The following is a 15,329-nucleotide window of genomic DNA, read 5'->3' on the forward strand; positions in this document are numbered from 1 at the left end:
AGTAGCTGAATGAGAACCAGTGGATATAATTTTATTTTAAAATTCAAAAAAGATTTTGTCTTTGTCACTCACAAGAGACTATTAAGGAAACTAAGTCATAGGGGAAAGTGTCTCGTGGCCAGTTTCTAATCCAAGACAGTACTTTACAAGAACCTGAATAAGTGGTTAGTGTCATCATTGCACAAAACTGATAATCTGACAATTTTTGTACTACAGTCAGTGTTTAATATTGACCTGTAAAATGGGAAACATTGACACAGATTTCATTAGGCCATTTATTTCCTATCATTTATTTTAATTTTTCTCCAGTTCGTTGCTGAAATACAAAATCCTGCAGTGTGCTGATGAGATCATAATTTCCCCAGCGCTGCAAGTCAGCTGCTGATAACCAGCTAATGCAATGTACCAGATACATCTGAATAATTTTATAGTGGGGAGTGGTTGGTAATGGTAGCAGAGTAAGGCGTGAAAAATTATGGGGATATAGTACAATGCTCCCTCAGTGTTCACTAATGTGATTATAGAGTAATGGATACCATTTTTCTAAAGAAAAAAAGGAATTATAGGTATAAAGCATGTGGCTAAAACACCTCTGAAGTTAGAAGCACAACTGTGCCATAAGAAGCTGGCTCCACTGACTTTGTAAACCACTGCAGTCAGAGATTTTTCAGCTGAGTGATCCCTTTTAGCAAGACATAAGTTTCCTCTTAGGCTTTGTACATGTGCACATGGGGATTCCAGTGTGTTCCCACTTTCCCAGGTGCGCTCAGTCATATGGAGTGCAGATGACAACAAACTGATTTCCTGTGGTACAGATGGTGCTGTGTATGAATGGAGCTTGTTGACAGGTAACAGGGAGTCAGAGTGTGTGCTCAAGACCTGCAGCTACAGCAGTGTTGCCATTTCGCCTGATACCAAAATCATCTTTGCTGTTGGATCTGACCAAACGCTCAAGGAAATTTCAGATTCTTCGGTAAGTTAATGAACAAATTAGTATGCAGGAAAATCATGGCTGTAGCTTTCAGGAAATGATGACCTTGGGAGTAGTGGGCCAAAACTGGTGCTTTGTTCTCCCCATCCTCTCAATGGCAAATTGGAGTGAACCTGTTCTTGTCATTTAGTATCTTTTAACATCTCCAATTCCTTCTGAGTCATGAATGTTAGAAGCTGCAGAAAGAGAAGACCCATCTAGATATGCCCTGCCTGAATAGTCTTCCCACTAGTAACCACTCTCTGCCATTGTGAGGCACAGGATACTGGGTTAGAGGGACCTGTGGTCTTCATCCAGTATAGTATCCCGTATACTGCTTTCCATGCTTTTATATGGTGCCCATCAACATGGACATCCAGCTGAAGGATGTGATGTATGAAGTTATGCTTGCTGTTGCCAGGTCGCAGAGCAAAATGCTTTTGGGCTTTTCTGGTGCTACATAGGGCCAGCAAAGATCTTTTTCATAGATGTCATAGACACTAGGGCTGGAAGGAACCCTAGAGGATCATTGAGTCGAGCCCCCTGCCCCAGGGGGAGGAAGTCAACAGGGATCATAGCATTCCAGCAAGATAAACATCCAAATGTCTCTTAAAGGTGTTCAAAGTAGGTGCTTGAACCACCTCCGGTGGCAGCCTATTCCAAATCCTGGGGGCTCAGACAGTAAAGAAGTTCTTCCGTATGTCCAGCCTAAAACGGTCTTGCAGTGGTTTATAACCATTCAACAGCCACCTCCCTGCTGGGCCCCCCTCAGGCCCCGGGGGAGGCACACCTGGGCCATGGGTTAGCGAAGATTTACTTAGGGAGCTTCTGGAGGGGTTGGACGTATTCAAGTCAGCCAGCCCGGATGATCTCCACCCTAGAGTTCTAAAGGAACTGGCCGAGGTCATTGCAAGTCCCCTGGCACAACTTTAGGAGCACTCGTGGTGCTCTGGTGAGGTATCAGAGGACTGGAAGAGGGCCAACGTGGTCCCCATCTTCAAAAAAGGCAGGAAGGAGGACCCGGGAAACTATAGGCCGGTTAGTCTCACCTCAATCCCAGGCAAGCTGTTCGAGAAAATTATGCTGGCACACATCCAGGAGGGGCCAGCAGGGGACTTCATGCTTAGGGGCAACCAACATGGGTTCATCAGTGGCAGGTCCTGTCAGACCGACCTGGTGGCCTTTTACGATCAGATCACCAGATCGTTAGACGCAGGGGTAGCAGTGGATATAATCTTCCTGGACTGCCGGAAGGCTTTTGACACTGTCTCTCACCCCGTTCTCATTAAGAAACTGGGGGGGCTGTGGTGTAGACACCCACACAGTCAAATGGGTCGCCAACTGGCTGGTGAGCCGCACCCAGAGGGTGGTAGTGGATGGGTCCTTCTCAACCTGGAAGGACGTGGGCAGTGGGGTTCCACAGGGCTCGGTCCTCGGGCCCGCACTGTTCAACATCTTCATCAGCGATTTGGATGAGGGGGTAAAAAGCACCCTGTTCAAATTTGCTGATGACACTAAGATGTGGGGGGACGTGGGCACATTGGATATATGCAACAGGCTACAATCAGACCTAGACCGGTTACAAGGGTGCGCGGACGAGAATAGGATGGGTTTCAACACAGACAAGTGCAAGATGATGCACCTCGGCAGGAACAACCGGCACCATACCTGCAGGTTGGGGAACTCCCCTCTCGTCAGCAAGAAGGCAGAAAGGGATCTGGGGGTCATCATTGACTCCAAGATGAACATGGGCCGGCAGTGTGGGGAGGCAGTCAGGAAGCCCAACCGCACCTTGGCATGCATCCACAGATACATCTCGAGCAGGTCCAAAGAGGTGATCCTCCCCCTCTATGCGGCACTGGTCAGGCCACAGCTGGAGTATTGCGTCCAGTTCTGGGCGCCACACTTCAAGAGGGATGTTGACAGCATGGAGAGGGTCCAGAGGAGGGCCACTTGTATGATCAGGGGACAACAGGGCAGGCCCTATGAGGAGAGGCTACGGGACCTGAACCTGTTCAGCCTCCAAAAGAGAAGGCTGAGGGGGGATCTTGTGGCCTGTTATAAACCAGTCAGGGGGGATCAGCAGGCACTGGGGGAGTCACTGTTTCCCCGAGCACCGCCAGGAGTGACCAGGAATAACGGTCACAAGCTGGCAGAGGGTAGGTTTAGGTTAGATATCAGGAGGCGCGACTTCACGGTCAGGGTGGCTAGGGTCTGGAACCAGCTTCCAAGAGAAGTGGTGCTGGCTCCTACCCTGGGGGTGTTTAAGAGGAGGTTAGATGAACATCTTGCTGGGGTCATTTGACCCCAGTATTCTTTCCTGCCATGGCAGGGGGTCGGACTAGATGATCTGCTCAGGTCCCTTCCGACCTTAGAAACTATGAAACCTCGTCATCCCTTGGGGCGCTCTGGTGTACAAACGTTCCCCCAGACACTGGTGGTCATCCCTGATAAACATGTAGGTGACCACCAGGTCCCTCCTTAGCCTGCACTTTTTCAGGCTGAAGCTGGACGTAGTACTCCAGCTGCAGCCTCACCAAGGCCGAGTACAAGGGGAGAATGACGTCTCAGGATCTGCTTGAGAAGCATCTATAGATACAAGCCAGCTTTTTGCTCACTTTACCAGCTGCAGCATCACACTGAAGGCTCATGTTCATTTTGTGGTCATTCATGACCCTCAAGTCCCTTTCATCCATGGTGCTAGCCAGCGTAGCACTGCCAAGCCTATAAGCATGCTGCAGGTTTTTCCTCCCAAGGTGGAGAACCTTGCATTTTTTGGTGTTAAACACCATCAGGTTCTCGTCCGCCCATTTCCTGAGCCTGTCAAGATCTGCCTAGGTCATCCTCCTGTCCTCAGGTATGGATGCTTTACCCCAGAGCTTGGTGTCATTGGCAAACTTCCCCTCTTGTTGCTAGAGGTGTCAGGTGGGTTTTTGCACTATTGGGTATTGGTTGCGCCTAAGGCTAGGGATTTTTGCCTGGGGTGTGCCAATGCTCCTTCTGGAACTAAAACCAGGAGGTTCCTGCCTAAAGGGTTTTGCCTCTGCTTGCAGTTAGACTAATTTTTACATTTGGGATCAGGAAGGATTTTTACCCCATGGTCAGATTGGTACAAACTGTGGGGTTTTGCCTTCCTCTGTAGCTGGGGGTGTAGTCTCTTCCTTGGATCTGTCAAATGCATTTTAACAATTCTCCCCATGGTGGGACATTGACTTCCCTTGAACCGTGCTTTACCTGTGGCACATTACAGCACTTTTGGTGCCTTTAGGGAATGGGCCTTGTAGTTATGTGACAGGGTTGGTTTATGTAGTTTTAGGCTAGACAAGAATTTATACAGGATGGTTTGAATAGGGACCATCCTGCCTTGAACATGAGGTTGGAGTATATGACCTCTGGAGATCTCTTCCAGCCCTGTTTCTCTATGATTCTATGATATCTGAACACTTGTTGCCATTTCATCTTAATTTATGATTCTTTGGCAATTTTTCAGTCATAGTATCATAATGCTTAGGGTCAGAAGGGACCTAAATGGATCATCGGGTCCGACCCCCAGCTCTGGGCAGGAACGGGTGCCAGGGTCATATCACCAGCCAGATATCTGTCCAGTTTAGTCCTGAAGACCCCCAAGGTAGGACACCACCTCACTTGGGAGTCCATTCCAGAGCCTGGCAGCCCTAACTGTAAAGTTATATGACATCAAGTTTCTGAGACACTATATTGTGTGCATCTGCTTCAGTTTCCCTTGCGTGCTGTTTCTGTCAAGGAAAGCAGTCAATTGTGCGACAAATGTTATAATGTTTAAAAGCTGCCAGTGTATCAAAGGTCATTTATGAAGCTGGATGTTAACAAGAGTTAATTGTTGCTCATGATTCTGTCCCTCTAAGCATGTATGGTTTTTTTTCTAATTGTTTTCCCATTGCTGTCTACAGGCAGAGTGAGGCGACTGGTGGTTTTGTACTGTTAACCTGGCTGCACTGCTTCTGTGTTTTTTAGATCCTGCGTGAAGTGCCTACTTTTGATGTTGTTTATACTGCAATAGTTGTGTCTCATTCTGGGCGTATGGTATTTGTTGGCACTTCCATGGGAACCATCCGATCTATGAAATACCCCTTGCCTTTACACAAGGAATTCAATGAGTACCAGGCCCATGCTGGGCCCATTACCAAGGTAAGGCATATGTGTGTGTGAGTGACTTGGACTCCCCTGCTCTTTGTCTCTGATTTCTTCTTTCCAGTGTATAGGACTTGTTAGAAGTAAGGCTACATATGCCATGTGGAGATACCCATCTGAGTTTGTTGGCTAAAGTCTTACTGACAAAAAGTGAATTAACGGGCAAATCCTGCCGGAATTCCATGGGACTGTAGACTGCCGTAATCACCTGAAGTCCTAATCTGATCGAACGTTTCATAGTTTCTAGGGTCAGAAGGGACCTGAGCAGATCATCTAGTCCGACCCCCTGCCATGGCAGGAAAGAATACTGGGGTCAAATGACCCCAGCAAGATGTTCATCTAACCTCCTCTTAAACACCCCCAGGGTAGGAGCCAGCACCACTTCTCTTGGAAGCTGGTTCCAGACCCTAGCCGCCCTGTGAAGTAGCGCCTCCTGATGTCTAACCTAAATGTACCCTCTGCCAGCTTGTGACCGTTATTCCTGGTCACTCCTGGCGGTGCTCGGGGAAACAGTGACTCCCCCAGTGCCTGCTGATCCCCCCTGACTGGTTTATAACAGGCCACAAGATCCCCCCTCAGCCTTCTCTTTTGGAGGCTGAACAGGTTCAGGTCCCGCAGCCTGTCCTCATAGGGCCTGCCCTGCTGTCCCCTGATCATACGAGTGGCCCTCCTCTGGACCCTCTCCATGCTGTCAACATCCCTCTTGAAGTGTGGCGCCTAGAACTGGACGCAATACTCCAGCTGTGGCCTGACCAGTGCCGCATAGAGGTGGAAGATCACCTCCTTGGAACTGCTCGAGATGTATCTGTGGATGCATGCCAAGGTGCGGTTGGGCTTCCTGACTGCCTTCCCACACTGCCGGCCCATGTTCATCTTGGAGTCAATGATGACCCCCAGATCTCTTTCCGCCTCTGTGCTGACGAGAGGGGAGTTCCCCAACCTGTAGGTATGGTGCCGGTTGTTCCTCCCGAGGTGCATCACCTTGCACTTGTCTGTGTTGAAGCCCATCCTATTCTCGTCCGCCCACCCTTGTAACCGGTCTAGGTCTGATTGTAGCCTGTTGCATACATCCAATGTGCCCACGTCCCCCCACATCTTAGTGTCATCAGCAAATTTGAACAGGGTGCTTTTTACCCCCTCATCCAAGTCGCTGATGAAGATGTTGAACAGTGCGGGCCCGAGGACCGAGCCCTGTGGAACCCCACTGCCCACGTCCTTCCAGGTTGAGAAGGACCCATCTACTACCACCCTCTGGGTGCGGCCCTCCAGCCAGTTGGCGACCCATTTGACTGTGTGGGTGTCTACACCACAGCCCCCCAGTTTCTTAATGAGAACGGGGTGAGAGACAGTGTCAAAAGCCTTCTGGAAGTCCAGGAAGATTATATCCACTGCTACCCCTGAGTCTAACGATCTGGTGATCTGATCGTAAAAGGCCACCAGGTCGGTCTGACAGGATCTGCTACTGATGAACCCGTGTTGGTTGCCCCTAAGCATGAAGTCCCCTGCTGGCCCCTCCTGGATGTGTGCCAGCATAATTTTCTCGAACAGCTTGCCTGGGATCGAGGTGAGACTAACCGGCCTATAGTTTCCCGGGTCCTCCTTCCTGCCTTTTTTGAAGATGGGGACCACGTTGGCCCTCTTCCAGTCCTCTGGTACCTCACCAGAGCACCACGAGTGCTCCTAAAGTTGTGCCAGGGGACTTGCAATGACCTCGGCCAGTTCCTTTAGAACTCTAGGGTGGAGATCATCCGGACTGGCTGACTTGAATACGTCCAACCCCTCCAGAAGCTCCCTAAGTCAATCCTCGCTAACCGGTGGCCCAGGTGTGCCTCCCCTGGGGCCCGAGGGGGGCCCAGCAGGGAGGTGGCTGTTCTGGTCCCTACTTAGGAAGACGGAGGCAAAGAAATCGTTAAACATGTTAGCTTTGCCGTCTGGTGTGATAACCAAGTTTCCCATGGCGTCCTGCAGGGGCCCCGCATTACCCGGGACCTTCTTTTTACCCCCTACGTATTTAAAAAAGGACTTCTTATTGTCCTTAATCTGGGAAGCTAGCCCCAGTTCCATCTCTGCCTTGGCCTTCCTAACTACCCCACTACATTCCCGAGCAACTACAGAATAGCCCTCCCTGGTGATGACCCCTTCCTTCCATTGGGTGTAAGCCTCCTTTTTAGCAAGCAGACATTTCTGGATGCTTTGGGTGAGCCACGGAGGCTTGTGTGCTCTCCTGCTCCCTTTGATCCTCGTTGGGATTACCTTCCTTTGGGCTTGGAGGATCATCTCCTTAAGGAGCGGCCACTTTCCTTGGACACCTGGCTCCCCTCCCCTCTGGGACCTCAGCGCTTCTCCAACTATCCTCCTTAGCTCGTTGAAGTCTGCCTTCCTAAAATCTAGGGCCGCTGCCTTACTGCATGCCTTTGCCACCTTGCACTGGATGGTGAATTCCAGCAGGCGATGATTGCTGTCTCCCAGGTGGTCGAGGACCCGCAGCCCCCTCACCAGGTCATCACCCGTGGCCAGCACTAGGTCCAACAAGGCGTCCCCCCGGTGGGGCTGTGCACCTCCTGGGTTAGATGGAGGTCCTGCACTCTGGCCAAGAACCTACGTGAGCGTTCAGACCTGGCTGACTGCTCTTCCCAGCAGATGTCCGGGAAGTTCAGGTCCCCCATGACTACCACATCCTTAGCCTTCACTACCTCTGTGAGCTAACCCAAGAATTCCTGGTCAAGCTCTTCTCCCTGGTTGAGAGGTCTGTAGTAGACTCCCACCGTTAAGTCCCTTTCCCCTTGACTGCCTTGTACTTTAACCCAAAGCACTTCAGAGTGCCCCTCCCCTGACTCCTTGCTAATTAACGAGGATGTGTATTCCTCCTTAATATAGAGCGCCACGCCCCCACCTCTCTTTCCTATCCTGTCCCTCCTGTACAGCCTATATCCCTTGACATTGACCGCCCAATCATGCGTTTCGTCCTACCACGTTTCTGTAATCCCCACTATCTCCGGGATGGTGAGTTCCTCCTGCTTGTTGCCCATGCTACGAGCGTTTGTGTAGAGGCATTTGAGGCCTCCTGTGGGTGTGTGTACTGACCCCCTAGTCCCAGCATTACCCTGGCCCCTCCCTCTTACCTGTTTGATTGCTTCGCTTGTTGGGCTGGGCTGGGCTGTAGTTGTGGGTGCTGTTTGGTCTGGCAGTCTGATGTTTCCTCCCTGTAGGAGAATCTTCCATCTGTGTGATGGGGAGAGGTTCAGCGCATGCTCGGTGGGCATGTTCTGGGCTTTGTAGAGGACAGAGAGACATGTGTATTCTCCCTGCCGAGCCTCACATAGATTCATAGATGTAGGGTCGGAAGGGACCTTGTAGATCTTCTAGTCAGACCCCCTGCCCTGGGCAGCAGAGAAAACTGGGCTCATATGACCCCAACCAGGTAAACGTTGATCTTCCTCTTAAAGACCCCCGGGGTAGGAGCCATCACCACTTCCCTTGGAAGTTGGTTCCAGATCCTAGCCACCCTGACTGTGAAGTAGTGCCTTCTAATGTCTAGTCTAAACCTACTCTCTAGCAACTTATGGCCGTTATTCCTTGTTACTCCGGGAGGCGCTCAGGGGAACAAGTCTCTCCGAAACCCCGCGGGTCCCCCCTAGTAAGTTTACAGATGGCCACCAGGTCCCCCCTCAGCCTTCTCTTGTAAAGGCTGAACAGGTTAAGGTCCCATAGCCTCTCCTCATAGGGTCTGCCCTGCTGTCCCCGGATCATGCGAGTGGCCCTCCTTTGGACCCTCTCAACATGATCAAGGCTTGCTGCTTGGACATACTGCAGGAAGGAGCCTGTTATTTCTAATTGGTCAGCTGGTAGAGTGAAGGAAGGTGTCCAAAAGATGGGCCTAACATTGGACCCTCACTCTTACCCAAAGCTTGGGATGTGTCAGCATGGTTTTAAAAAAAAAAGCTAAATGCCCCAACCCTTTAAAATTAGCTGTTGTCTTAAATGTCATTGTCATAGGCAGGCCAGTGACCTAGAGACTTTTTCTGTCCAAAGCATATAATAATTTCCCCCCACCTTTCTACAAACACTGGGGAAACAGTGGGATTATAAGCGCAGACAGGACTGTAGTAGGAGCCAGTGTGGTATCTTGATCTAGTGTGACAGATGTAACTCTTAGAAAATTCTAAATAAACTTCAAACCCCAAGAGTCTAGATGGGCACACCACTTAAGAACAGCTTAAACTTCCTAGAACATTTCAAATGCATACCAGGAAAATCAAGTACTATTTTGAGCTGGTACACCAGGAACCAGCTCAATGTTATATGAGGACATAGAACATTGTGTGCCTAGTGTCTGGTCAGTCTTCCAAGAATCCCACACTACACTGTTCCTCACCCCCTTCCCCAAATGCATACAGAGCAAGGGGCTCCTCTGGAATGCAGCCAGAACTCTCCAGTCCAAACCCCTGCTCCCTAAGGTTCCGGGCTCATTTGAGGCGAGGGGGAAAAGGAGTAGAGGAGTTCTCAGAAGCTGGGGGTGCTGTGTGACTTGCCTCTCCTTTGCCCCAAATGAACCTGGTGCCCTAAGGCGCAGGATCTCTAGCAGGAAGGTGAAACTGACAGCATGGTTTATAAGGTGGGCATTGAAATGCTGCAGAAATCATGGGAGAGGGAGGAGCATGCAGCTCTTCTCTTTCCTGGGAACCACAAGCAGGGACCACACAGCCCTCCCCATACCCCCAGTACCTGGCAACCCCTCCACTCCTCCCTGGAAGGTTTGCCTACCCTACCACTCACTAGTGGGATTTCAACAGCTGTGCATTCCCTAAAAGTTGAGGGTTCCACTTGGCAATGCAGTGTACATGTGGATACTTCTGTCCAGGGACAATCATGAACCAATTCCCAATCAGTGACTGTCTTGAAATGGTTTAAGTGTTTGTGAAAATCCTAGTAGCTGAACTACATCAGCATTCCCACCGTAGATTCAACAAAGGCAGCAGTGACAGAAAATCTTAGGAGAGTAGTTCAGTGTAAACACAATTTGTATCTTTTTTGTGCCATACCTCTACTCTCATTCTTCTGTCTCTCTCTTCCTTTTTAGATATCTATAACTTGTGATGACCAGTTTCTGCTGACTGTCTCAGAGGATGGCTGCTTGATTATCTGGAAGGTGTATGATAAAGAAGGACGGGGCCTGAAACGAGAAAGGGAAGTAGGATATGCTGATGAGGTGCTGATCACTAAAGCAGACATGGAAGAGAAGGTGAGAGCAAATTATGGATGCAAATCTTTTGCTCCCTTCTCTTCTCTTATGCTCCCAGTCTGTGAGCTGCATTTACAGAATGCTGTGACCACTTGAATGACAGCACAAACAAGCAGGTTGGCACAGCGTTATTCAAAAGGAGAGGCTGCATCCAGGTACTGGAGCTTCCAGTACTGATGTGCAAGGAGTTGTGTGTTAGATAGCTTTCATTTCAGGTAGTGTAAAGAGCAGAGGCTCTGTGACTTGATGGAGAAATCATCAGAGACATTGAGAGCAGTGTTAGCAGAGTGGGCAGACCTATTTCTGTATGCCAGACAACATGCATAAGAGTAACAAAAAGTCAAGTTTCAGAATCAAAATCTCTTTTTTATCTGAATGGCCCAAATTATTTGAGAATGTTTAGGAAATCTTGTTTCAAACTGACTTTTAGAGGAAAGGTAAATATGTAGAGGCAATGCCTTCAAACAGCTGCAGTTACTGGTAAAAACCTCTCTGTTAGCATGTCATCTTTTTCCTGACAGACTCTTGTCATGAAGGAACTGAAATCTCGTGTGGAAGAACTGCAAATGGAAAATATGTACCAGCTGCGTCTCAAGGACATGAGCTACAATGAGAAGATAAAGGAATTAACTGAGAAGTTCATTGAGGAAATGGAGTCCCTTAAAATAAAAAATCAGGTATGATGCATGTTGTCACAGCAAATATCAAGAAGTCTCTCCCCTTCTCACTAACATGTTAAAATTCACAATCCATAGAATATAGGCATGAATCCCATTAAAGCACCTGAAAAATCAGTTTATTCTTTCTGTAGGCTGCAATAAAAATATCCTGTGCTGTATGTATCTAGGGTAAGAGGTGAACCCTTTTGAGTACTTGAGAGATGGAAAAGACACCAGAGGTCTTATAATGAAACTGTAGGTTTCTGCATGATAGTGGTTATACCTGTGAATACTGACTGTGCCTGGGACTGAAAATTGTGAGTAAACAGCACCATTGTTAGTATCACTGGATTTTGCTATGAAATCTCCCTGTAAGTTTCATCTGCTGCACAAGTGCTTTTTCCCTGTAGGGACTTAGATGTGCATTCCAGAATTGCATTGGCAGTTTCTTATACAGTGTGGGTTCTCAGGCTCTTGCTAACATTCAGAAGGAGGAGCAGCAACCTTTGCCATATACTTTACCATCAGGAAGAGCTAAATATGAGTTTATTGCTTGGTGGCTGAAGGAGGAAGGATACTGTGTTGTGTGGGCTGTGTTGACAGGGCCTCATAAACTTCCAAATTTTGCAGTTCAGTGCCTGTGGAATTTGTCACAAAATTCATCTTTTGCTACATACTTGTGCTCCAGTAATTTTTGTGCAGTAGTGATGGCACTTCAGCTTCGGGCTCTGCTCTCCTTCTCCTGAAAGTATTCAGGCTGTAACCGTCTGGGTTCTCTGATGTAGCACCTCTCATGTAGAGTCCTTCTGCTCTTCCATGGCAACAGAGAAGCCTAAAAGCACTGAGCTAAGTCCAAAAGGTACTACAAGCACTGCCATGCTATCAGGTGTTGATTGGACAGCAGTTGTCATAATTGGCAATCCCTTGATTCGAGGATGATCTCTACCATGGTTCATTTGAGTCCTGAAGTGAGTTAATAGCCCAGTCCTTGAGGCATAGATCTGTCCAATTACAATCCATCCACAGAAATTGCAGCTCCTTCCACAGCCAGGATAGAGTAGGCTAAAGGCTGGGATTCCTCTCCTTTTCTTCCTTTGCTATCTCTTCTCTGAATTGAGGGCAAGACACTTTACTTTGAAATGGGCTGCTGCTTCATTGAGGTTGTGATGCTGCTGTGGTCAGTTGACAGCCAGCTCCTCCCAACTCTTGATGTCAGCATTCATTGGCTTGAGGTTTGCTATGTCATTGTAGTGTTTCCTCTGGCCACCATGAAATTTCAAGCTGTTACTAAGGAGCTGGATGGGAATATAAGGCATTTCTCTCATCCTGTTTGGTCTTATGGCTTCAGCTGGAGTTTGTCCTGGAGCACAAAGATTGGTGTGGAGAAGGGGTGCCTAATGTGCCTTGGTGAGCATCCAGATACTCTTTTTCCTGCACTTTCACTAAAGGGACAGCCAGAGAAAGACAAAATAGGCAGCAGGCTCTCTCTCACTTCAGGAAGCCTCAGGTACCAAGGTAGCTGAGAAAGTGGATCCTAAGGCTTGGTTCCAAGGTACCTGAGAATATGGATCCTAAGGCAAAGAGACCTGTCTCATTTCTCAAAGGCAGTCAAGAAGAACGTGAAATTGGGATCAGAATAACTCTGTCATTCTGCACATAAGCTTCAGATCAAAATGGAGCAATTGAAAACAAAAATAAGCAGGGTTCCAGTAGAATGTGGAATCAAGAGAATATTAGAGATTCATCAGCTCAGTCCCAGAGAAGATGATAAAGGAAAAACAGCTAGCATTCGCAGTGACAAATCCTGGAGAGGAGATGCACATGATTCATCAGTGCCAAATTCAGACATTGTGTTTCACAGTCCAACAAAACTGTTCCAAAAGACCCAACCAGATTTAAGTGTACTTAGGAATCTGAGGGTTTCACTATGGACAAAAAGATATAGTGCTGAGATTCCCATCAAACTTGGGTGTGATTACAGCAGTGGATGAAAGCCATCAAATTGGTTTGGACAGGGGAGTTAGAGGAGTTACTTGCAAGGGTGGTAAAGATGACAACTCTTCTACTCAATTCCATTTTCCTGAGAAGAGATTGTGGAAGATACCTAGTACCTCTCCTAAGTTGTAATTGCTGCTTCTTAAGACATCTGTAAGACTATTTTGCCACTGATTATACTTCAATTCCCAATGTTGGTAGTTTCACTGATAGTATCTGTGGCGGGCCAGTAGGGGGTGCTCCTGCACTGAACTACCCACCTCACTGCGCCCAACCACCTTCCAGGCTCCAGGTGCCTCCCTGGGGTCACCTCATGTCTGGCCGACTCCGTTCCTGGAGCACACCCACTAGCCTGGGGGTAATGCCGCCACCACCCAGAGTTCCACACCTCAAAAGGTATGCGACGCTATGAATTGGATCTTTCCGTTTCAATCTTGATAGAGCTCTTCTATGGTGATAGCTGACACGTTTTTTGAAGAGGAGCTAGTTTCTCAGATGGAATCTGAAATATTTAGACTTATCTCCTGATGAAAGTGTTAAAATAAATTTTGCATCCTCTCCTTTGAAAATCATTGTTCAATATCTTCAGCTAGTAGAAAGGACAGTGCTAACTTTAAAGTTACCATCTCTGACAATAAAAGAAACATTTCATCCAATTTAGCATATGGAAGACCCTTCAAAGAACAAGGTAGCTTTTCCAATATTGGATGGATTGTTCAAGCTATCAGATCTGCATGGAATACTTCTGCCTCTTTTCATCTTCTTTCTAAAAAGCCAGATAAATTATACAGTGCATCATGTAAGACTTTCTCTTATTTTCATGCATACACTCCACTGCTAATTCCCTGGATGGTGGTAGCAGCTAACAGCTGGCTTAGGGGTGGTGAAAGACCTGTTGAGCTCCTTACGGCAAGGAAGGAGCAAAGTTGAATAGCATAAGGCAAAAGAATACTTTAATCTACTTCGGTCAGAGGGTTGCATGCAGCCCAGCAATGATATCTCATTGTTAACTCTAATTATGGGAGACTAAATTCATCTTAGACTTAACAGAGGAACAACAACAATGAACTAATGATTCATAGATTGTAAGGTCAGAAGGGACCTTGGAAGATGATCAGGTCCAGCCCCCTGCACCAAGCAAGAAAGATAACTGGGGGTCAGGTGACCCCAGCAAGGTGACTGTCAGGTCTCCTCTTGAAGATTTCCAGGATAGATGATTGCACCACCTCTGGAGGAAGCTTATTCCATAGACTGGACACCCTGAATGTAAAGAAGTTTTTCCTAATGTTGGGCCTGAATCGGTCTTTCAGGAGTTTGTGGCCATTACTCCTAGTTTTCCCCTTGGGCGCCCTGGTGAACAGTTGTTCACTAAGCCCTTAATGTACTTCCCTAGCGTAGTGGTACGCTGCTACCAGATCCCCTCTCAGCCTTCTTTTCCCCAGGCTGAAGAGTCCCAGATCCCTCAGCCTTTACTTGTATGGCTTGCCATGTGAGACTCTGATCATATGGGTGGCTCGTCTTTGGACTCTCTCAAGCTTGTCCATGCCCTTGTTAAAGTGTGGTGTCCAGAACTGGACACAGTACTCCAGCTGTGGTCTCACCAGTGCCGAGTAGAGCAGAAGAATCTCTTCCTTGGTTTTGCTAGAGATGCATCGATTGATGCATGACAAAGTATTATTTGCCCTGCTAGCTACAGCATTGCACTGCCGGCACATATTCATACAGTGGTGTATTACCCCCAGGTCCTTTTAATTTGTGGTACTGGTCAGTTTGGTCCCGCCAAACCTGTAGGTGTTTTGGGGGTTGCTTGTTCTGAGGTGGAGCACTTTACATTTCTCAATGTTGAACTTCATCAGATTCCAATCCGCCCAACTTGCTAGCCTGCCGAGGTCCGCCTGTATCTGTAGCCTATCTTCAAGTGTGACTACGCTTCCTCATAAATTGTCCATGAACTTGGCCAGTGAGCTCTCTACCCCCATACCCAAATCATTAATAAAGATGTTGAAAAGTACTGGACCAAGCACTGACCCCTGTGGGACACTGCTGCCCACTTCTCACCAGGATGACACAGATCTGTTCACTAGGACTCTCTGGGTCCTGTCCTGCATCCAGTTTCTCACCCACCTGACTATCTCAGAGTTAAGCCCACAATCCTCCAATTTTCTCATGAGGATACTAGCTCAAAGGCCTTTTGGAAATCTAGGTATACAATGTCAACCTGTTCTCTCTCCAGGTGATGAGTTACCTGGTCATAGAAGGAGATTAGGTTGGTACATGTGCCAGAGTGGGAGGT

The 15,329-nt window shown here is 48.0% G+C and overlaps 1 protein-coding gene across 3 annotated transcripts in view; it reads left to right on the plus strand.

The window, feature by feature from the left end:
* The window catches only part of CFAP57 (cilia and flagella associated protein 57), a 110,947-nt gene that overhangs the window by 26,285 nt on the left and 69,333 nt on the right, over positions 1-15,329 (plus strand). For 2 of the 3 annotated variants that reach the window (XM_090049149.1, XM_090049150.1), the window contains 4 exons: positions 761-973; positions 4,964-5,137; positions 10,221-10,382; positions 10,904-11,059. In XM_090049149.1, the coding sequence (XP_089905275.1) occupies positions 761-973; positions 4,964-5,137; positions 10,221-10,382; positions 10,904-11,059 (705 nt within the window). The remainder of the gene's footprint in view (positions 1-760; positions 974-4,963; positions 5,138-10,220; positions 10,383-10,903; positions 11,060-15,329) is intronic. The other variant, XM_090049151.1, reaches the window with a different exon arrangement.

This window comes from Crocodylus siamensis, chromosome 5, assembly GCF_052110815.1.
Source record: "Crocodylus siamensis isolate JL-2025a chromosome 5, ASM5211081v1, whole genome shotgun sequence".
Lineage (NCBI taxonomy): Eukaryota > Metazoa > Chordata > Crocodylia > Crocodylidae > Crocodylus > Crocodylus siamensis.